This window comes from Liolophura sinensis, chromosome 1, assembly GCF_032854445.1.
Source record: "Liolophura sinensis isolate JHLJ2023 chromosome 1, CUHK_Ljap_v2, whole genome shotgun sequence".
Classification (NCBI taxonomy): domain Eukaryota; kingdom Metazoa; phylum Mollusca; class Polyplacophora; order Chitonida; family Chitonidae; genus Liolophura; species Liolophura sinensis.
The window spans coordinates 45,133,669-45,157,759 of NC_088295.1; the positions used below are offsets into that span (position 1 = coordinate 45,133,669).

The window sequence follows — 24,091 nt, forward strand, 5'->3', positions numbered from 1 at the left end:
TGATTGCTAGCTGTGAAATGTTTGTGTCAGACATTGAACTTGTTTCTGCCATCCAGGTAACACTCCCCTTCACTATGCGGCTGCCGGTGGGTATGAGAACGTGGTGATTGTGTTGATAGAGTCCGGGGCCAACGTAGAGGAACATAACGAGAATGGCCATACCCCTCTGATGGAAGCCGCAAGTGCTGGCCATGTAGGTGTGGCTAGGATTCTGCTCAATGCTGGGGCCGGCATTAACACCCACTCAAACGAGTTTAAAGAAAGTGCTCTCACGCTAGCCTGCTACAAAGGTATGTTCTATTGTGTTTTCATTCTGACTCCTTAACATTATATGATTGGTACATTGTATATGACTACCTTCTTCATATTTTTGTAGCCAAGGTTAATAGATGTGTGAAAATGTATCCTTTCAAAAATTATCTTTGAAAACATGCCTACTCTTCTTTGTCAACATCTTCTTCTGTCTATATTGTGTCTTTTGCACATTTTCTAAGGGTATTCAGTTCTCAGTGTATCTCCTCTGGGTGGCGTTATTAGACTGGTGTGCTGTCAAGTGCTATCTGGGCATGCACTTGCTTGCCCACAAATGAGAAAGGTAGAATTATTTTACCTTGAGGAAAATAGAGGTTACCAGTTGTCTCACTGTTTACTTGTGTGATGTTTGTAATGACAGGTCACTTGGACATGGTGAAGTTTTTGTTGGAGGCTGGTGCCGACCAGGAACATAAGACAGACGAGATGCACACAGCTCTGATGGAGGCCTCCATGGACGGCCATGTAGATGTGGCCAGGCTGTTACTCGATAGTGGTGCTCAGGTGGGCTAACTCAGAAAAAACTAAACCAGTCCACTTAATTATGTGTACTCATTGGTGAAACAAAATGTTAAATTAGTGTAATTCCTGAATATATTAACTTGGGCCCACAGTTTGATAGGATATACTGTAGCCTACACTGACAGAGTGATACTATTTGTTAAACCCTGAAGGCATGAACTCTGCTGTTAAAACATTTTGTCATTATTATTGTTAAGGCCCATTAAACTGTAATGAAATCTCTCCTTTAGTACTTATGTCGTCCAACAACCTGCTGATGGTTGTGTTCTTCCTACCATAATGCTTGCCACTGTCATATAAATGAAATATTCTTGAGTATATGGTATAAAACACAAATCTAATAAATATATAAATACCCAAGTACTCACTAGACTATTATATATGTATTCTATAAGGGATGAATGAGTGAATGTTTACGGTTGAATGCCAATACTCTGTATGGATACATTGTGTACGGTGACATTCAGGAAGCAGACAGGAGCCTGACCTGAACCGCCTGTTCATCATTATGCCCTGTTTACAGGTGAACATGCCTGCTGACAGTTTTGAGTCACCCTTGACACTGGCTGCGTGTGGAGGTCATGTAGACCTGGCCAACCTGTTGATACAGCGGGGTGCCAATCTGGAGGAGGTGAACGACGAGGGATACACTCCCCTAATGGAGGCAGCCCGTGAGGGACATGAGGAGATGGTCGCTTTGTTGTTGGCACACGGTAATTTTCAAAGCCTTGGGAATCTCGGTGTTTTATTTGGCAGAGGTTTTTGACTTGTGACATTTAATGGCCTCTTGTGCAAAGTTGATAGTAACTGCCATGGTTACAGAAGTTAAAAACATATGTTGCCATGGTGCTTACAATTAACTTTGTTTAAGATTGTTTTGTGCAAGCAGTCCCAGCTCCAGATCTTGCTGGGAGAGGTACAGCTTTGAGATCAAGATATTTATTAGTGGTGACTGGAGGGGAGATAGGTTTGTTGACTCCATCTTTAATGGTTAGTGACCAGCGACAAGTGAAATATTCTTCAGTACGTCGAGAACACTAATCCAGTAAACATGTAAATCAGTGCATTAGGATATGTGTCATGACTATCTTGCTTAAGTATTCGTAGCTGTTGACTGTAAACCTATGCTTGTGCTGAAAATAATATTTGTTTTACCCATGTAGGTGCTAACGTTGACTTCTGTTTTACCAGTGTAGGTGCTAACATTAACCTGTGTTTTATCTGTGTAGGTGCTGAGATCAATGCTCAGACTGAGGAGACCACAGAGACGGCCCTAACGCTGGCCTGTTGTGGGGGATTCCTGAAGTGGGCGACTTCCTGATCAAGGCGGGTGCTGATATTGAACTGGGCTGTAGCACACCTCTGATGGAGGCTGCCCAGGAGGGCCATTTAGATCTGGTCAAGTACCTTCTTAAAGCAGGTGAGCTGTCTTGTGAAGCAGTCTACACATGTTGTTGGTCAAAGGCATTTGGGGTGTCCACTGTGGTGGAGCGGTTAAAGTGTTCACCTTTAAATCATTAGGATGCGCCAGGTGTGGGTTCAAACCTGGCCATGGACTGGTAATTGACCAAGGTAGCAATAAGTGGTCATCGACGACACTTACATGGTTGTTTGCTTTCGCTTTCTTTCAATAATATGATGTACATATCTATACCTGACTTGTTAGATTGCTTACCAGTAACTTGCTAAATATTGGTGGTTTACGCTTTTTTTTTCCTCCACCCACAAAACTCGACTGCCATTACCTAAACAAACAACAATCAAGAGACTAATTTTTTTTTCAAATATTATAATTAAGCATGATATACAAGCAAACCCGGAACTTGGGTAACTGTTTGATCCCTGGATGGTGGTCTGCCGTGTTTGGACATACCCTGTTCCAATTAGAAAACAAAATGTTGTAATATTCTCAAATTTCACTTAAACTCTGCCTTGTTTTTGTCTCTGTGGGTGTAAACCCTATGCAAGTTAATACAGGTCAAACCGTTAACAATATGCTATGTGTAAAGATGCACCTATTTGTTGCCAGGGGCCAATGTTCATGCTCAGACAGCCACCCGTGATACAGCCCTTACCTATGCCTCTGAGAATGGACACACTGACGTGGCGGAGGTCTTGCTCGGGTCAGGAGCAGAACTGGTCAGTCATCAATCTTAATAAGAACAAGCATCAGCAAAATTATATCCTGGCAAGTTTTCAGGGCCAATTCCACAAAGTGATTATTGACACAAGTACATAATTACACATCAATTGCATAGATAGACTTAGCTGCAGTTTATAAATGTTTCTTCATGTTGAAGATATCTAGTGAGGTAAGGTGCAGTGGTTCCCTCTTTGCATTTAGATATGTAACATGTGGGAAGAACTAGGATCCACATGTAGTTCAAAATGAGGTAAAAAATTGGATACAGCTTGTAACTGTAAGCCCATGATGTATGTCTTAGTGTTTTCTTTCTTTCGCACAAGTTGAACTGTTTTGTTTTTAGGAGCACGAGTCGGATGGGGGAAGAACACCGTTAATGAAAGCTGCCAGATCTGGTCACTATTCTACAGTGCAATTTCTCATTACCAAAGGTATGGCAGCTAAGGCAATTTTGGCGGTTTCTGACTTGCTTCAGAGGATGATTAAAACTGAAAACAATGCAAAACTTCCCATGTTGGTTGATAAAGAATGAGTGACTGATGCTGATAATGATGAATTCATATGTTTTGCGTTGAACTGCTCGAAGGGTGACAGGTCGCTCAAAAGGTGTTTAAAAGTGCTCATTAATGATTTGAAAACAAGTGACACCTGTTTGAGTACTGCTCACAGCAGGTGCGAAAGTAATAAAAAAATAACTTCCAGCGTATAATAAGTACTTTACAGTATGTTGAAAAATGGCTGGCTTCCTCCCCGGCCATATGTGGAAAGGGCTGTCAGCAACCTGCGGATGATTGTGGGTTTCCCCCAGGCTGTGATCTGTTTCCTCCCACCATAATGATGGCTGTTGTTGTATAAGTGAAATATTCTGGAGTACGGCCTAAAACACCAGTCATATAAATAAATAAATAGATATATATCACTCGTGGATAATCTATTGACTTTTTAAGTCGGATAAAGTTTACACATATTAAGATATCATAACTGATATTAGGCCAAAATGTCACCATTTTCAATGAAAGCATTAAAGGTGTTTCTTGTGAAGGAAGGCTTGATTGTTTGTTGTAGGTGCGGATGTCAATCGGCAGACCTTTAACAATGACCACACTGTTTTATCCCTGGCTTGTGCTGGAGGACACCTCAGTGTGGTAGAGTTGTTACTAGGACATGGGGCAGATCCAACACATAAGCTCAAGGTGCACTTCTAGTCTGTCTAAATGTATAGCTACTGTGGATTTGTCGTTGAGCGCACAAGATGTGTTCATTTTGAACCTGAATCATTGTAAAGTATACCTCTTCCTGAGATATAATTGGCTTGTTAATTTGATCACGATTTAGTCAGATAATGAAATTACCTTGAAATATTGTCATGAAATAAGAAACTGTGAATGTTGTCAACATGTTAAGACCAATATTCAAAGTTCCTCTTGTTTTGTTTTATGCAAAACTAATCTGTGGTCATATATTTTTTTTGTTTTTTTTTTTAATTTAAAATATTCTCGTATAATGCAATTAGGCATAGAGAAACCTTTTTACTTGAAACTCTCAGAAATGCTGTGACGTTTTTGTTCATGAAGATTTAGCCTTGCTATTTGTCACATAAAAATAAACGTCATTTAGAGCATTTCTTCTGTTTCCTCATTTGTTTTGTAAAGTGATTGTCTCACTGCTGTGACTGAGCAGTTAGAATTGTAATTTTGAAGCATACAATGAAGAAAGAGATTTGCATCATGCTAACCGATAACTTGTAACATATGTTTTTGCTTAAAGGATGGCTCAACAATGATCATTGAGGCAGCCAAGGGTGGTCACACTCAGGTTGTGAACTTGTTACTGGAGTGGCCCAGTGGGATGTTCATGGCCCCCTCCCCGGACCTGTGTCAGGTCACCCCAGCCGATGTCCACTTTAATGAGGTCAGTCAAAACAGATTAACAGCTGTCGATAAGCCAGTACAAGTGGTATAAAAAAATGGCGTTTTGTTTCAGGGATCTGTTATTCAAATTTGTGTTCAAAATTATATCAAACCCAAGTCTAAATACCATTCTGATGATAATACATGGAACAAATGTCCAGTCTTTAAATTATTACCTAGGATAAATCTGTTTACATCAGCACCTTTATTGTGAGCTAAGTCTCGGTAATAATTTTTGAAATTAAAATCCTAAATATATTTGCATAATGAAAAAGAACATCTGATATGTTCAGAAATTTTGTGTAATAAAAATGTTTGTTTAAAGACCGTTTTTCTTGTAAAAGGGAGATTTATTACAATGTGACTCATTTTTTTAATTTTAGTGTAATTCTACTATACTGTAAAAGTAACATTATAACAAAAAGTTGAAGTTTGTTGTTAGAAATAATTTCTATATTATATTATGGATATTCAATACTTTAATATAACTGCAATGTTGCCCTGTGTTTGTATAATGGCTGGGAATACTATACATCAATGTGTTAATGTTTGACTGTTGCAGCCACGTGTACCAGTGCACGGACTCAACAACATTGTTCCTCCTAGTGATCCTGACCCTGATCATTGCTTAAATAGTGCCAAACCCTCTTTCCAGTCTGGTAAGGAATACTTTAATAACATATTCCATCATATGTTTATTGGTCATAAATCAAGCAAATAAAGACCTTCCTCCAAATGACCAGGCAACAGCAAAGATTTAACTACGTCCACAAGAAGTATTCTTGTTAGGTGTGCCACAGGCCTTCAGTTTGGGGGCACTTTTTGCCATGCTGTTATACATATAAAATGGTGGAATTTGCTTATCTGACTTTCCCATAGACTAAAGATAACTTGGAGATGTCATTGTTGATTGGACAATTGTGTATTTTTCTTGCTTATTGCTATGCTAGGTCTTGTCAGATTCATTATGGAACTTATGTTAAAAAAAAAAAAAAAAACTATTGAAAAAATGATAATTTACATCATAGTGTTGGTTCAGCTGTTTGTGTTTTGCATTATTTGCCATCTACTTATTTAATTCAAATGCTGTAATGCAAAAATAAAGAAGGTGTTATTTATGAGAAAATAATTGATTTTTTTTTTTTTTTTTTGCAGTCATAGCCAGTCAGGTGAAAAATAAGCTCCCAAATTTAGAAAAGTCAGTGGAACAATCAACCAAAAGTTTACAAAAAACACTGGGAAAGAGGGCAACATCTAGTCGTTCAAGCTCACTGGAGGACATCCCGCGAGCAAACAGAAACTGTAATTTAGCAGAAGGGACAGATATAGGAGGCGGCAAGCTGACAGGGGAAAAGCTGGGCCCTGAGAATGACATGGTGGACGACATCTTACCCCAGATTGATGCCAATTTGAAGGCCACAGAGAAGCTGGATGCTATTATAAGCAACATGATGCAGGGCCCGTTACTGAACACGAACGGGACGCCGGAGGAGCAGATCCTGCAGAGACAGCAGATCCTGGAGGAGCTACAGAAGGTGGAGCGGGAGCTGCAGGAAAAAGCCAAGGAGCAGGTACACCGCACCGCCCAGCACCGTGCAGAGTTGCATCAGTACCAGATGCTAGCCGTGCAGCAGGAGGGGCATCAGCCCTATAACCAGTACGACCCCAAACCTCTGCACAAGGTTCTACAGAAGCAGCTGGAGGAAGTGGGCCAGGTGGAAGAGAACGACGAGCTGAACAGTCTGCCCACCTGCGAGGACCTTAGGGAGAATGAAATCCTCCTGAACAAGGTGATCAACCCGGGAGAACTGGAGGAACAGCTGGTGGATCTGTTAAGTGGAGGCGGCGGTGATGCCATATTACCCCCAACTCCTCCGTCCAGCGCTCTCGATTCGCAACTCGCCAATACCAACCAAAGTAACCTGGACCAAAATCTTGCGGGACAGGACGAATTTAAAGTCCTCAACACAAACCAAGGCCCGGGTTCACCCACACCTGAGGCAGACAAGCTGCTTGGGAATGGCAGTGTTGTGTCCGTTCAGCCACCAGGCAATGTTGGCCAGTCCCAGGAACCTTTGTCCTTGCCACAGCTGGCAAATAGTTGTAAGTACCGCTCTCCAGGCTTGACAAATTACCCAGTACCACTTTATATACCATAACTGAACTGATGCATAGCTGTACGACTTTTCCACGCTTGACAAATTATGCACTACCAGTTTATACCACAACTAATGCATACATGTAGCCGTACCACTTGTCCTGCTTGACAAATTCCCCATTATCACTTTATTCCACAACCGACACATACACATAGTTGCAAGTACCACACTTGACAGATGTCCCACTTTATTTCACAACTGGCAAATATTTGTAAGTACCACATTGACAAACTCTTGACAAATGCCAAAGTAACACTTTTTACCACAACTGAAACATAATTGTAAGTACCAATACCACCTTCCATACGTCATAGATGTCCCAGGTATCACTGGAAAGCTGGCAAATTCTAGAAAGCACCATTTCCAAGTTCCAAAACCACACAGTTATCTTTTGTTACGTTAGAGTAACTGTAGCTGATTTGTAATGTAGAAATAAAATTACTTTGAAAGGGCAAAATGTCAATACTAAGATAAAAATAGTTTCTTTAAAAACACTTCTCATTTTGAAAGGATTCATTGTCATTATTATATTATGATATCAGAAATATATATTTCACTTTCATTGTTTGTGGAATCTTCATTAAACCTTTATGTGTCAAAATGGTGTGTCACATTCTGCATTTCAGCTGTGACCGGACTTTTACAACAAATCCAGCAGTATGTGATTCCACAGCAACAGCCCATGACTCCAGCTCAGCAGCAGCAACATCAGCAGAACCAGGCCCTGATTTTAAAAGCCCTGTCCAAACAGCTACAGCATGAGATGCAACAGGAGCAGCAGAACCTGCCCATCCCTGGACCGCTGACCCCACACCAGATGCAACAGTATCTGCTCAGTCAACAACAAGAGCTGGATCTTAAACAGCAACAATTGGAGCTGACAGAGAGCCTGATAACCAAGAAGCAGGTACAGCTTCATCTCCATCAGCACCAGGCCCAGCAGGGCAAGGCGCCGCCTTTACCCAACAACAACCTTCAGAAGAAGGCCGTCAATAAACAGCCCGGGGTGACCAGGCCCCCGGCCACACAGGTGGCCGGACAGATTGTTAACGGCAATATTGCTGTGGGAGAGATGAATACTCCACCTCATTCCACCCCTATGACCCCCAATCCTTCACCGGCTTCTCCGCAAGCCCCGCTGTACTCTTCTCTCGACTTGGATGCCCAGACTGAAAGTAATCACGATACAGCCTTGACCTTGGGATGTGCGGGAGGTCATGCTGAGCTGGTGTCCTTGCTGTTATCACGGGAGGCAGATATTGAACACCGTGATAAAAAGGGTATGGTTCGTCTTGAAATTTTTTTATATTTATACGTTATTTATTCAGGTATAATTTCATTCTGATTGGAGGTAACTGAACAGAATCAGGCCAAAATTAAAAGATTATATGTTGGATGTTACTCGACTGACCCTTCAAAAAGGCCCCAACAAGAATTCTTTTTTTGTGTTTTTACAGATGCCAAATTTTTTTTCATGTTATTTCATTTAATTACTTGTTTTTTTTTTCGACGATCGTTTGAAATGTCACTCTGTTTACAGTTGACGGGCACTCTTTCAAAATGTAAAATTTCCTCTCTAGCTGTTGAGCAAAGCCAGCCTTATAGGGCTTTGATGAGTATACCATATCCGATACCTGTGAAGTGTTTTCAACAGTATCCATTTGGATGCCAGTGAAATAGTGTTGCCATGTTTGGTGATTTTGTTATACTTTACTGAACTGATGACCAGTGTCCTTGTCTTTCCATAGTGAGTCTAGATTTCCTACCGTCTTTTGTTACAAATGAGTTGTAACATCAAACAAACAATATTTTAATTTTGGCCTCATCAGTTCGGCTGTAGCCTTGGACCAAGTAAGGTCATAAGGACTTAAAAATTCCCATTTCTTCTGATATGTTACCTCAGAGAAAGAAATACAGTGCTGTTATACGAAACAGTTTAAAAACAAGTGAAATATGCTCGTAAAACCAAGGTCCTCTTTGTCATTCATGATTAGTAAACTAATACTCTTGTACGATGCAGTTAGGTTGATGTCATGTCAGATTTGTAATTTTGTTTCCCCTTGCCCCAGGTTTCACCCCACTGATACTGTCAGCCACTGCTGGTCATGTAGAGGTTGTGGAGATCCTGTTAGATCAGAGGGCAGAGATAGAGGCACAGTCTGAGCGTACTAAAGACACGCCCTTGTCTCTGGCATGTTCAGGGGGACGATATGAGGTAGGTCACTCTCAGCACAGACTGATTCCACAAAACCAAATTTTATACCGCTTTAGAGTGCTTAGTTTTGTTGTACATAAGGTGAAAATTTGACTAAGTCTGTTCCATTTCTCTATGGTATCAGCCCAAGATGTCAGCCTTGGTCAAATCAGATTGAATCGTATGAAGAGAAAGTTAGGTGTCTTCCAAGTTCGTCCATGAACTTTTCAGTTCAGATACAGTCATTTCAGGTTGCAGGATTTCTGCTCTTTCCGATTAAAATAGCATGGTGCATTTTGTGACTAGACCAAGAAATATTGTACTTGCAAAGTAGAATTTAATGTGGTTATGGCTATACACGCAGGATTTTCATTAGGATCTGGGTTACAACTGGTTTAATGGTTTAATAATTTTGTGTCGAAAAAAATACTATTAGTATAGGCAGTTAAATACAGAAGAAAGGGCAATACTTAGCAGCTGCATATTTGCTTTTTGAAAATTTTGACAGGTATTAAAGTGGTGTGGAGAACTTCATGTGTGCAAACATGAAATGTTATTTTTTGTCACAGGTTGTGGAATTACTTCTAGCACGTGGTGCTAACAAGGAACATCGTAATGTTTCTGATTACACACCCTTGAGTCTGGCAGCTTCTGGTGGCTATGTCAACATTATCAAACTGTTACTGTCACATGGGGCAGAAATCAATTCCAGGTAAATTTAAGAACTGTACACAAAGATGTTTCCTTCTGATAAATACAAAACTGCTAACGCAAGAAATTATATTGGTATGGGATATGTTGACTGTTGAAATCTGGACAATGGATCTGGGAAAAGAATTGTATTATGTCATAAGAATAACCCTTAATAAATGTTTCTTGGTTATTAAATCCATTTTGATTCATTCACAAATATTTACCATTAACCACAGTCATTCTCTTTATTAGAATTGTTTAAATTCTGTTGTTTTTTGTTTTTTTTTGTCATCAGTTTATCTTTTGCGAATTTATACAAGTAAGAAGGAAAGGATATGGTTATTTCTATGTAATTTGCATGTTACAGGACTGGGAGTAAACTGGGGATTTCCCCTCTGATGTTAGCAGCCATGAATGGACATACAGCAGCTGTCAAACTGCTGCTTGACATGGGCAGTGATATAAATGCTCAGGTAGGAATCATGAGAGTTAAATCCTTTGATACTTTTGTTAAAGAATGCCTTCAACAGAGCTCCTAATAATGTAGGAAATTCATGCTGAGGTCAGAATAAGATGCTGGTGTGTGCTTTTATATTTGCTGAAAAGACATGTATGCATGTATTTCTGTTTGTGGTAACTAATTCATCTTGGTAACTATTTTGTTTAGCACGGTGATCATTGGGGGAAGTATTGTATGCACAATATTCAAAGGCTTGCAGTTATTTTTGTTATTTGTTCTTTTAGATTGAAACCAATAGAAATACAGCTCTGACCCTGGCCTGCTTTCAAGGGCGTCATGAAGTTGTCAGTTTACTTGTGGACAGGAAGGCAAACATTGAGCATAGAGCTAAGGTAAGAAGACTGGTAACAATAACTTTATTCTCTAGTTGTTTCCTCTCACAGTTAAGCCTCAGTTGTGTCAATACACTTATTGGATGACTGAGATTGATTAAATCTTGAAGTAACTGATCTAGTACAGGAACCGAAAAGCGTGAAGATGTGGGGTTATATTCTTAATTAATTTATTTAATTAATTAATTTATTCTTATTATTCAGCAGCCATTTTTTAAATACATGTATCAGGTGTAACGGCTAACTTTAACTTTTTAAATTTTATTTAAAACTTAATGTTACGAGTTTGCTGTTCATCCAACCTCAGAATTGTTACATTGGTCCTTTTAATTGCATGAATTGTTCCTGGCACAGTCCATGCTTTCCAAGGTTGTGTTTCACAGTGTATTTATGAAGAAGTTTGACAGGTTTACTTGAAAAAAAAAAAAAAACATCCAAGAAAAAATTTCAGTGGTAAATACTTATAGTTTTGAACAACACATTGTGTTGGATACCAGGATATGGCCATAGGATATAGTGTAGTTCTTGTGGTGTACAATTGTATGTGTTTGCAGACTGGTCTTACACCTCTGATGGAGGCAGCCTCTGGTGGGTATGTAGAAGTGGGGCGGGTGTTGCTGGATAAGGGAGCAGATGTGAATGCCCCTCCAGTGCCATCCTCCAGGGATACAGCCCTTACTATAGCTGCGGACAAGGGTCATTACCGATTTGTGGAGCTGCTATTGGGAAGGTGAGTCGAGTATTACTACAAGGTGGATCTGTGAAGCACAGCACTGCAGTTCTATATGAGGACTGCATAGGCTGTATTTGACCTAAAATAAGGCTGGAATCTGAATTGTATCAGTCAGAGTAGTAGAAAACAATGTATCCAAGACAGTGTTCCAAATAAAGTTTTAGAAAGGAAAATTATGTATAATGTCAAACTACAGCTAATGTGCTCTCTTGTGTGGCCAGGACTGCAAGTTTTGACCAAAAATTTGCTTTGGCCACTGCCCGTCATCCACAGCCATAACATATTTCATTGGTGAGTAGAAACAGAGTTACACACATTCTTACATGTACATATCAGAAAGTAACCGTTGTTAACAACTAACACATTTGTGCAGTTACACTTCTTACATTTTTTACCCATGGTTTTGCAGGAGTGCTGCAGTTGATGTGAAGAACAAGAAAGGGAATTCCCCACTTTGGCTTGCATGTAATGGTAAGAGTTTTTTCCATCTATTATATCCTCGAATCATCCTTTGTATTAAAACAATCTGGTCCAGTTACAGTGATCATGAGAAGTAAGCTGTAAAACGTGATAGGAAAGTGCGCTAACGCCTTTTGTGAGAGTCCGCTGCAGGATGCGATGTGATGATCCAATATATATTTCCACAACCTGTTTTTGGTGCACATAATCCGGCACTAAAATGCACAGAGCGATTCTCACACCTCAAATAGTTGTTGCCTGGAGGTATTGGGATGGAGTGATGGACAATGTAGGGCTTTAAAGCAAGAGCTATGAAATCTGTTTCAGCAATGTTATAAAAGATATTCATGTATCCAGCTAATTGGAAGTATAGATTAAAAAAAACTTTTAGCAAATCATATTCATTTTTCAAAGTAATTCAAACTAGGAAATTTCAGATTTTGAACACCAATCTTTATTATTAACTTGGTACGTTTGAGGTTCACAATACTTTCACCTGACCAGCACAAAAGTGCTGATGATTTTGGTCAAAACCTGGAGCATAAAACATGTCAAACGTTGAAAGAATGTGTGCTAGGGGATGTATAAGTTGCTACTATTTGAGCATTTACATGATCAGCTAAAATAAAACCCTAACTGAGGTCAACTGTCAAGAGGCTGAATTCACCGGTTACATGTGAACGTTGCTAACTATCAATCTGCCGTTGCTGTGTTGATGCTGGCTGTTCAAAAGTCTATTGAAACTTTAGCAAGGCGTAAGTCTTAATACCAATCTTGATCTAATTGCAAAACCAGTTTGACTTCAAATAGATGTTCATGAAGCACCTAATTGTCTTCTCTCCAGGCGGTCACCTAGACGTGGTCCAGCTACTGGTCCAGGCAGGAGCAGACATTGATAGTCAGGACAACAGGAAGGTCTCCTGTCTGATGGCTGCCTTCAGGAAAGGTCATGTCAAAGTGGTCAAGTGGATGGTGAAACACGTCAACCAGTTCCCGTCTGATCAGGAGTGCTCACGCTACATACAGACTGTGGCAGACAAGGTGAGATAACTGGCAGTACAATGTTGGTGCGTACATGGCTTGTGTCAATGTTGTAATGGCTGATAAGTAAGCCGTTACGGGCATGTACATGTAACATTATCTGACAGATTTCTGACTGTTTGACTTCTATTAGCCATTGGTCAACTTTGACTGAATTGTATTGATGTCTGTTCATGTGTACTTCATCTCTACCAAAATATCTTAAGAACCTGTTCATATGTTGTCAAAATTTGGTGGACATCATCTCAGGTCTAGTAGAAAGCCTATTGAAAATGAACGCTTTTGGAGTATTTTTTTCCTCCTTCGATCTACTTTATTGTTGTCAGATTTCATATTTTGGTAAAATTCTATTATATCTTCAAAAGTATATAGCCATATAAGGTGATACTTCATACACATGGTGGCTCTTTCAGAAGGCATTAAACTTTGGTTGGCTCAAATGACCTTTGGCCAACTTTCTCAAGTCTAAGTTAAAATATGGCTTGTAAAGCTTCAGCTTGAAAAGTACATTTACTTAGCCAAATTCCGTGAAACATCATACACTGTATTGCATTATTGCCAACATGACTGACCTTTTGACCTATTTTCTCAGGTTTCGTACATGTAGGTCTTTATATTTGGCTTGTTACCAAATGACCAAATGCAATCAAACTTCATCCAGCGATATCACTGAATATGAAATTTGCAGGAGTTGCAGAAAAAGTGTCAACAGTGCATGGACATCACTCAAAGTGCTAAAGATCATCAGGCTGCAGAAGCCAACAAAAACGCAACCATATTGCTGGAGCAACTAGACATGGAGAAGAAAACTGAAGAGAAGAAGAAAGCAGCGGCTGAACGCAGGAGAGAGAAACGCAAGAAGAAGCGCAAGGAAAAACAGGAACGGGAAAAAGAGAAGGACTCAAACAGGTAACCTTATCAGGAGCCAGAAAAACGTTTGCAATGGGTAAAGTGGAGTTTAAAGGGAGATTACTGTGTATGGCATTTCAATTATGCGTTTTATAAAGTTGACTTCCATTGTCCTTAGGGCATAATATTTTTTTTTTCATATAGTTTTTATTCGAGAGAAAAAAAGAATATTAAAACAGACAGTGTGTACATTTGATTATTTTGTGTGTTTAGTAAAAACTCCTCCCCTGAGCCGGAAATAACGGAGCCTGAGCAAGAAGAGGAGGTGGTGGAGACTAAGGTGGCGGCAGTGATTCACCCCCCTCCAGCCCCTCTCACAGCCACTCTCACCACCACTATTGGTAAGCTATTTCAAGCTATAGTAAAGTATTACTGACTGATTTTGTTGAAAAAAAAAAATATTCATGAGGTTGTTGGACATGAGGATATGGCTGTATACATGAATCGTGCTTTCTTAAATTACACTCACAGTTGTAGTGGAAATCCGCGAATATCTCAGCAAGAACCATATTTGCTGAAAAGTAGCCATAGAATTTAGCAGCCCTATGCAAATGATAAAGCTTTGTCTGAAAGAGTTTGTGAATATGATAGCTTAGTGACTATAAAGAACTTTTGAGATGTGTATATTTCAGTTTTTTAAGCTGCAACAAAGCAGATCTGTATGTGGGGTGTTTCTGACTGTTGATGTATTGGTAAAATTTGTCACATCTTCTGGCGTTGGCCTGGTATATTTAAACACATAACATTCACTTAACTTCAGACCTTGAGGGTTAGCTGATATGAAATCATATATGTAGAGGTTGCACCTATAGGGAATTTGCACTTGTTTTTGTTATCATCCTTAGTAATGTTTATATGTTGTTTTAGGAACAACTCACCGCACAACCACGGAGGCAAAGATCAGCATGTCAAAAGTGAAGTCCAAAGTGGAAGTGTACACGACTGCATCCACAACCACGACGACTGTAACAACTACCAGGGCCTCTGCTAACACCTCAGTTCCTAGGGTGACCAAGAAAAAGGCCAAGAGCAAGGAGAAGGATCACCCCCCGGACCACAGCCAGAACCAACCCCCTGCTAGCTCAGCAGCGGCAGTACCTACCAGCATTCCTGAGGGGGGTGGGGCGAGTTCCTCCGTGGGCAGTACCAACATGGGCACGGCTTCTGACAGCAAGAAAAAACAAGGAGACGTCACACATTCACTGGCTACATCAACAGGTCAGTACAGTTAATTTGATTTTTTTTATTTACTTGAGTGATGTTTTATGCCTTACTCAAGAATATTTCACTTAGACAACTGCAGCCAGCATTAAGGTAGACAGTTAATTTTAAGGAATATGGTAATTCAGTCATGATTTGATGGCAGTTGTCATCAGCTAATCATTATGCTACAGAAGGTGGTGATTAATTGGTATGAAATCATGTAGTTGCTGTTTTAAGTTTTTCCTGATTTTACACTAACTTGTCGTGTACTTGGAAGGGATTTACTGTACTTGTGTATGGCCAGATTTCAAGTAGTTAAGTCTTTAAAAGTGAAAATTCAGTTTCATGTCAAAATAATAGAAACAGTATTTCAAATTCCCGTGTCAAAAATTTACGATGTAACACATTTTAAAGTATAGTTAGTGGGTCAAGTCAGCCTTGGAGATTCAAGTCTTAGATCTGTCACAGTTCAGTGGAGCCAACTTGTTTTATCTTTTGTATTGAAAAGCATTTCATATTTTATTTGATGCAGGTATAGGGGACTTGGATGACTTTGGAACATTGCCTGCCCGCATGAAGATAAGCGACAAAGAGGTGGCCAAAATTACGAAGACAAGCATGGGCAAAGGAAAGCCCAACACTGGGTAAGCCAGGATCTTGAGCAATCTTTTAAATTCTGACTGAGATAACTGTAGTGAACAAATGAAAGGTTCTCTTTAGCACCCTAATATAATGTGTCAACAAATTTATTATTAAGGAGAGAAGTCTATTTTATGACTATAATTCTAGCTTTTTCGTGTGTTTTATTTTGAAAGCAAAGAAAGCACTAAAATAAGGTATTTATTAGATGAAAGACCATTAAACACTGTCGAGAAAAATAGTTTGATTTATTTTTTTAGAAATTTTCTAACCGACTTCTATTCTATTTCTGTGGGACTCAGTGAGTATCAGTGACGTGACAGCAATATTTTTGGCTTGAAATAGGTTCATTTTTTGAATGTGTTTATAGCTCTAAATGTAGATGCATTTCTAACGATGAAATATAGCACTGTGAGAGTCAAGTGGCAAAAAGCTGACGTGACATCACTTGTCTCAGTGAGGTCAGAAAAGGCCACGGGGCCTCCGTGGCTCAGTTGGTTAGCGCGCTAGCGCAGCGTAATGACCCAGGAGTCTCTCACCAATGCGGTCGCTGTGAGTTCAAGTCCAGCTCATGCTGGCTTCCTCTCCGGCCGTATGTGGGGAGGTCTGGCAGCAACCTGCGGGTGGTCGTGGGTTTCCCCCGGGCTGTGCCCGGTTTCCGCCCACCATAATGCTGGCCGCCGTCGTATAAGTGAAATATTCTTGAGGACGGCGTAAAACACCAATCAAAAAAAAAAAAAAGGCCACAGTAGAATCCAAAGGTTTGAATGCACTTACTAGGTCAAAAAATATTCTCAAAAAATAAATCAAACTATTTTCCCAGACAGTATTTAATGGTCTTTCATCTGACATGTACTTCATTCTAGTGTGCTCTTTGCCTTTAAGCTGCATCAATTAGCCATTGTAAATTTGCACTTGTTTCATAACATGTATAATTTTGGTATACCTGATAACAGAATTTTGAAGCATCTTGTGTTGCTGCTGGTGGGAAAGCAAATGACAGAAGACTGATTGTTGTTTTCAGAAGAGGTGGTGAGAATGCGGCGAACAATTCCCAAGAGAAAAGCCCGGGGTCTGGCAGCGGCACCATAACCATCTCCTCATCCAAGGGGACAACATCCATTGTCAGTCCTAAGAGAGGGCCCAGGAAGGAAGAGGGTTGGAAAGAGGTTATCAGAAAGTAAGATGATGCTACCAGTGTTAAATACCATGTCAGTATATAGGATTTATTGAAAACGTTTGGACTGAAGAGGTCCAAAATCATTATTTGTTGTAACTGTATACCAATCCATAATGTGTATTTACAAACGATGAATAATAATATTTATAAGGATAGGGTCATTGCCCTCTCAGTTATCTAAGATTCAGCCTTCAAAAATGCTGAAGTAATCAAACTTTTACAGTTGTAATGCAAGTGCAACTTTTGCTGGGCATATTTTTGATTTAAATCTATGATGATCCAGATATCAGAGCACACACGTGTGTACAAGTTTCATCTCTACTGATGCTACAATGACCTTAATTGTCTTTAATTACAGATCGAAGAAAGTGAATGTGCCAGTGAATGCTATAAGTCGCGTGATTGGTCGAGGTGGCAGTAATATCAATGCAATACGAGAAGTATCGGGGGCTCATATTGAAGTGGAGAAGCAGAAAGGAACAACAGATAGAGTGATTACCATCAAGTAAGTTTATCGTTTTGTTTACTTGTATTTACAAAGTTGTGTTCAAAAGTGCAAAAAGACAAGAAGAAATAAAACTTCATAGACTTAACATTAAGTTTTTGTCAGTATAATTTGAGAATTGACAACCAGTTATTTGAAACTATTGCATGCAGCTTGATGTCATAGGCTTTGTTATAGTAACAGAAAAAAACGCCGTGTGGAAGTAGATTTACTGTTAAGTGCAAAACTGTTAAGCACATCACACCAGGCGTTTGTGTATCATTGCAAAAGTGAAAAATTTGTGAGTGTGGTATTAAACAGTGTAATTAAATCTGGAAAAAGAATATCAAAATTAAATAAGTACATGTGTAATTAGAGATTCAAGCTAATATCCTTGGAGACACCTCTTGAAATCGTTAGTAGTATTATTATTATTATTCAACTCATAAAATTGCATGTCTCAAAAACTGGTAAAGGTTCTGTTACTCTGTATGTATCCCTGTTATCAAACCTGTAAGTGGGCTCCCGGCCTGTTTGCTCTGAATATTAATAAACCATAAACCAAAGTTAGAGAACCCAAATTTCGCAGTCTTAATGAACATATGAAGCAACTTTTGACGTTGTTCTTGTTTTGTTCGTTGTGCTGTTTTACCTGTCACGTGATTTAGCAGCAGTTTTGAATTTTATTGATAAGCTAAAAAAATCTTTTCGTTTACAATTTTTAGGTGGATCGCCTTACCCATGTTGTAAAATACTTTAATAAGGCGAAAACTAACCAATGAACTTGGCTCAAAAATAGGTCCATTTTTAAAATTGCTTAAAATCATTAAACAAACACACTATGGTGCCCCTTGGCGTCACATTTACAAATCCGCAAAACTGCCCTATGTAAATAACACGGGAACTTGGTGCTAGACTGCATGAAACCATTGACTGCAGTTTACTTCGGGAGCGGGCACCAACTCTGCAACATTGTGTTCTTTCTGTCTTTTGTCTTCAGCTATCACCAAAGGATCAAAGCCGCCTAATCTCTATGCTAGTCTTCAGTACTTGGTCAGTTGTAAATGATGCCTGGCAGTCTGGGGTTCAAATCCAGTGCATTCTTTTCTTTTTTTCCCGTTTTTTTCCCATTATCATGAACTTTACAAACACTAGGTTACCAGAAGTAGTAAAAAACTTGTGGCATGGACATGGCAACGCTGTTGGATAACAGCTTTAATTGTGGTTGTTGTTTTCAGAGGTTCTGCTGACTCGACCAGACAAGCCCATGCGCTAATAACAGCCTTGGTGAGCGACCCTGACAAGGAGCTTGTGGAGATCTTACCTAAACGCAAACTCAAACTGGATAACAATACACCCAGTATACTGGCCAATGGAAGCCCAAGTGATGCTCGCGTGCCGGCTGTACACGGCAATGGAGGCTCTGGTGGAATATCCAGTCAAAGGTCACCGTCTGCTGGAAAGGCATCAAGTTGGTCAAATGCATCATCGGGGAGTGGGAACAGTTTGAATAACAGCTCTGGGGGAGGCAGTTCTCATGGTATAATGGGCCCGGGAAGTGCAGTGTGGGGAGGTGTCCCAACTCAGCCCGTGTCGCCCAAAAAGGGCTTCCCAAAACAGGCTAGTGCTTCATCGCAGTCAAATCAGGGGAGTGAGCGAGCTTTCACTGTGGTCTCCAGACCTGTGGTTCATGTGGACAAGAAGAACAACAGCATCTCTGTGACATCAGCTGTGACCAATGTGACAGTGACATACACGATGGCCCCACTGACCAGCAAACCATTGATGAGCTCAACGGGAGGTGGCCCGCAACAACGCATAGAGAATAAGGCAGTTAACATGGGCAAGGTTAAGCACCTTTCAGGGCAAGGTAAAGCTCATCCAAGACCTCACTCTGGTTCAGGACTTATACAGAAACCTAACCAACAAGTGGGTGGGATGAACTCCAATACACCAGATATGATGGCTGTCAACAATCTGCTGTCGTCAGTGGCATCCAATCCTCCGGCCAGCTCAAACCACGGCCAATATTCCCCATTCCACAATCTGTTCATGAGTGCTGTGGCCGAGGTGCTGGGAAAGAAAGGTGATGAGCCGCTGGAGAATCGGATGAATTTTGCCAGCGTGGTGACCTCCAACATCCCTAGTCCCGGCCCAGGGTCTGGCCTACCACCCTCCTCTATTCATGATGTAGACAGTGATCTGGCTCTTCAGGCAAAAGCTCCTGGCTTCAAACCAGGCAGAAGTATATCTCCCCAGCAGTTTCATTCCGATTTAGACCTGAACAGAGCACCTGGCTACAAAGGAGGGATCAGTCTGAGCACGCAGTTCACCAACGACATGGACCTCTCCAGAGCTCCGGGTTATCGTGGCTGTGTACCCTCGCCAGGAATGTCGCCCCGCTCCAACACCTCCACCCCTAGTGGGACCTCACCCAGAGGCCGGCCTGCCACACCTGGGGAGCACTCTCAGACCAGCATGTCAGCAGGCTCCATATCTAGTCAGAAGGATGAATACAGTACGCCCAACCAGCCAATGACCCTACCAAAGATAGGGAGTTCACTGAATCCTAATGCCCCAGACTTCACCGCGCGAAGCATGCCCCCATCGGGTAGCCCAATGCCTGAAGGGAGGGGCATGCCGGGATTCCCCCCTGGTCAGCCGTTCCCTAACAGTCCGGCCTCGTCTAACATCCAGCAGCTGTATCACCATCAGAACCTAAAGGCTGCAGGCCTCCTCAACCACTCGTTGTTTGCAGGAGGTATGGTGCCACCCAGCAGTTTTATTCCCCCTAACAATATGCCTGGTCCTGTGCCGGACATGGCCCACGGAAGCTCCTCTGTCAACATGAACCTGCTACAGCGCCTCACCAGCCCCGGGGGCGCCACAGGGCCAGGCCCACTGTCAGGAGGACAGATGATGCCCCGTTCCTACTCTCCACTTCACCCACCACCCACACCTCCGTCTGCCATGCCACTAGCAGGCATGCCAAGGGGTAAGTTTTGACTTGATAAGATAATGTGCATGTAACTGTATTTGAAAATTAATAACTTGACATTAGGTCTTTCAATGGTAAGGTGGAAATGCTGAGATTTCTATACACCCACCATTAATGAAACGTAGTGTTATGGTTTGGCATTAAGTGTCTGTCTGTCTGCCTGCCTACCTACCTGTAAATTTTGCTGCATTAATACTATATCCACAGAACCACTTTGAAATTGGGATCTCATATACCAGAAGTCTATTGAATATGTCTCCCCATGGGTGTATCTTGAGATTCTGAGGTCTTGTTCTTCATATAAAGGCCATGATTGGTCAACATAATCAGGCAACACAAGCTATTCCAGATAATTTCTAAAAAAAAATTCTAAGATTTATTTTCATCTTTAGAAGCTTTGTTTAGTTTGTATTTCAAATTTATGCAGTATGGTAAAATTCTTTGTAATTAATTTTTCAAAATGGTTTCTCCTTTGTTTTGTCAGGTGACGGTGACAACCCAGGGAACCGTAGCCCTCTAATGCCTCCCTCACCCAACACTGACCAACTGAAGGCTGTGCTAGATCATGAACGGAGGATGCAGAGACCAATAGGGACAGAACGAGCCCAGAGAAAGGTGCCTGGCCCGGGAATAGCCAGTAACATGTCTGATTACCCGGGCATTTGGGGTGGCTTTCCTTCAGGTTAGTCTTTGTATAAATGTACATCTTGGAATAATTTCCAGATGTTCCCTTGTTGTAAGTAATCTTGTTTTGACCCTTTAGATTTTGACCTGTGATTCTGAGAAAAATTCTCCTATTATAAACATGTGAATTATTGTGGGTGGGGGGGGGGGGGAATGCTCATATTATGAAAAAGTGATGTTTTATTGAATTGTTGAGTGAATTTCACAGTATTCCGAAATAAGGTGAAGTGTAATTTTTCCAAGTGGGGTGATGAAATTCAAACCATCTTAGAGTATGACCAGTTTCTGGTACTTCATTTACACATTGGCCTGTGACCAAGTTGATATATTTGTATTCAAAAACTGCACATTGATAGCCCAGCCCAATAGCTCAGTTGTTGATATTTAAAACATATTATAATGAGGCTGTACCATAACTGGAGCTTTCTGTTTAGATCTTTGTCAAGTCTGTGGAGATTGACAATTAGGTTTATGGCCTCTACAAGCAATACCATACACCTAATCGTTGGTATTTATGTGAAGTCAAATTTTAACTTAACATCAGCCAAATATGTAAATGCAATGAATGGTGGGTTTTTCAGATATGGAGAATGAGTGGTTGTCTAGCTCAGTTGTGAGCACATCAGTGGCAATGATCTCCTCCACAGTGCTCACCTCCTCAGGGATGACCTCTGGGGTGATGTCTGTGGGTCAGAGCAGTCGCCCCCCTCCCGAGGACAGATCTCTGAACCACCACCCTGCTGTTAGGGGTGGTTTTATGGAGGGTGGTGGTGGTGGTGGTATGGAGCGGCCCATGGAACAAGCCCTACAGGTAATCATTAATTTTTTGAAAAAGGGAATCTCCTGAAGTGGGTTGTGTAATAAAGAGGTTTTAAAAAGAAATCCCTCCCTCCCCCCCCCTCCCTAAATTGCATGTATTCCATTTAGAATGTAACGCAGACATGTGAATGGAGATTTGTGAGAAACTAACTTTAATAGCCTATGCACAAAATCTAGAGTACAGAATAAGCCACCAGTCAAATAAACCTTGCATTTTCTGTTGTAGCAGAACCCAGGTCTGATGATGTCCCATACAATGTTAACAAATAACCTGAGTCATCAGTTCCCTCCCCCTCCCATGTACAGCTCGCAGAACCTGAGTGGGGACAACCTGCCCGCCATGTGGAACCCAAACCCTCAAATGAAGGTTCCAGCTTCAGAAGCGGCTGACAAACTGGTAAGGCCTTGAAGTTGGTGTAAAGTTACCTCCCTTGTATTTCTGTAATTTCGTTGGTAGCTCGGTAGCTATTAGAATGAATTCCCGCATGAGTCCTTGAATGTTACATCCCGCGTTAAACACCAATGAATTAAATAAATAAATCACAGATGTAATAAGTTTTCTATTTTTTTCCTGAAGAGATGTATTCAAGCGTGTTTTGTTGTCAGAATTTTGCGTGATTTCATTTTTATATGAAAGTGTGGAGTGTGGATGCGAGTTTATAGTGCTGTGTGACTGTGTTAAGAAGTTCTAAATGTTTTGGTGATATAGTATAATTTTGAATGCAGATATTAAGTGCTGTAAGATTTTTCGTTAGTACCTTTAAACAGTGATCACATTTGTATTTTACAGGTGTGGAACAGTTGGAACCAGCCACAGAACATGTGACATTGCCACGGCCTACCCTATCAGTCCACTCTCCCCACATGCCAGCCTCTCATCTAAGTACTCTTGTAGATGGGATCTTTCTTTTGGTAGTATTATGTAAGGCAATTAGCCGGGTGGGCTCAAAAGCTAATTAAAATGATTAAACAAATGGTAACAGAGACAAAAGAGGATATTCTTGTTTGTGGCTTTACACCCATATTTATATTGTGCTTTTTGAGGTCTGGATTCGACCTCATTGGGAAACTTAATCTTTAATTTCTTTTTTCGTTTTTTTTTTCCCTCACCCTAACCTAAATGAGTGGCTGGTACAGCCAGTTGAGACCCACACAGTATATATTCTACTGTAAACAAGGTGTATGAATAAACAAAAATGCTGTCATTGCAAATATAAAGCTGACTTTCTATGAGTTTTTTCTTAGTTCTGTGGCAATTATTTTCGATTAGCCCAAATAATTACCATTCACAAAATATCAGTCTCGTTAATATTCAAAATTGAAACTAAAGTTTTTCAAACTTCAGAATCATTGTAACACCATAAATATTGTAAGTACGAATCTGATGTTAACAGAAATGCAGTAATTTGAGCTAATGTTACAGAAATACAGAAAATTCACTTGGATTTGGCTGATCGATTTTTTGTCGCCAGATATCTCTGGTATAGTCCCTTTAGTATACGTGCGTTTTGGCACAAGTAATGTTTGAATATTATTTGTAGCTTAATTTTCAATTACATGTACTGAGCATCTTGTGATTATGAGAATCTGCTTCTAAATTTGGCATTTAACTTATTTATTTGCCCAAAAAGTGAATTTTTAGAGATAACTAAAGATAATTAAAACATTAGTTTTGCTTATTTTTTTCCAGTAGGGCTTCATCTTACCTCCTGAACAAGCCTCAAAACACTTTTTAGGTTGATAGAACTCTTAGAATCGGGCATAATTTGAGTGATTGACAAAGCATACATCTGCAATGATTTCATCATTCACAATACTAAAATTTCTTTTCGTGTGGTTAAAGTGAGATTTACGCTCCCTTGTGAAGTGTGATGTTTTCTCAATACAGATCACATCTGTCGTTGTATGATTGAAATATTCTTGAAAAAAAAAAATCTTAGACCGTTGTGTAAGTGAATTATTATAGAGTACAGTGTAAAACACCAATACAATAAATAGTTTCTCGCATGAATGGCTTTGATGAAGAAACTGACAGCTCCTGAACATAAGGAAAGGTATTTCTCCATGACGTGGGATACACAAACTTAAAATACTGCTGACTACATTACAGTACTGTATGTACGCTTCAGTTTCACTAACACAAACCACTCAAATACA

General features: G+C 40.4%; 1 protein-coding gene across 1 annotated transcript in view; it reads left to right on the top strand.

Moving 5' to 3' along the window:
• LOC135470676 (ankyrin repeat domain-containing protein 17-like) overlaps positions 1-23,141 on the top strand; it is a 31,144-nt gene extending 8,003 nt beyond the window's left edge. The window contains 30 exon segments of the mRNA XM_064750075.1: positions 57-290; positions 674-816; positions 1,358-1,547; positions 2,064-2,132; positions 2,135-2,254; positions 2,864-2,973; positions 3,321-3,408; positions 4,043-4,170; positions 4,745-4,888; positions 5,450-5,546; positions 6,043-6,990; positions 7,673-8,326; positions 9,116-9,261; positions 9,810-9,952; positions 10,301-10,406; positions 10,678-10,785; positions 11,340-11,515; positions 11,928-11,989; positions 12,822-13,018; positions 13,707-13,927; positions 14,141-14,268; positions 14,795-15,145; positions 15,663-15,774; positions 16,794-16,949; positions 17,308-17,454; positions 18,672-20,428; positions 20,916-21,113; positions 21,697-21,926; positions 22,161-22,331; positions 22,725-23,141. Of these exon segments, the coding sequence (XP_064606145.1) occupies positions 57-290; positions 674-816; positions 1,358-1,547; positions 2,064-2,132; positions 2,135-2,254; positions 2,864-2,973; positions 3,321-3,408; positions 4,043-4,170; positions 4,745-4,888; positions 5,450-5,546; positions 6,043-6,990; positions 7,673-8,326; positions 9,116-9,261; positions 9,810-9,952; positions 10,301-10,406; positions 10,678-10,785; positions 11,340-11,515; positions 11,928-11,989; positions 12,822-13,018; positions 13,707-13,927; positions 14,141-14,268; positions 14,795-15,145; positions 15,663-15,774; positions 16,794-16,949; positions 17,308-17,454; positions 18,672-20,428; positions 20,916-21,113; positions 21,697-21,926; positions 22,161-22,331; positions 22,725-22,760 (7,370 nt within the window). The 3' untranslated portion in view covers positions 22,761-23,141.
• Positions 23,142-24,091: the final 950 nt, after the last annotated feature.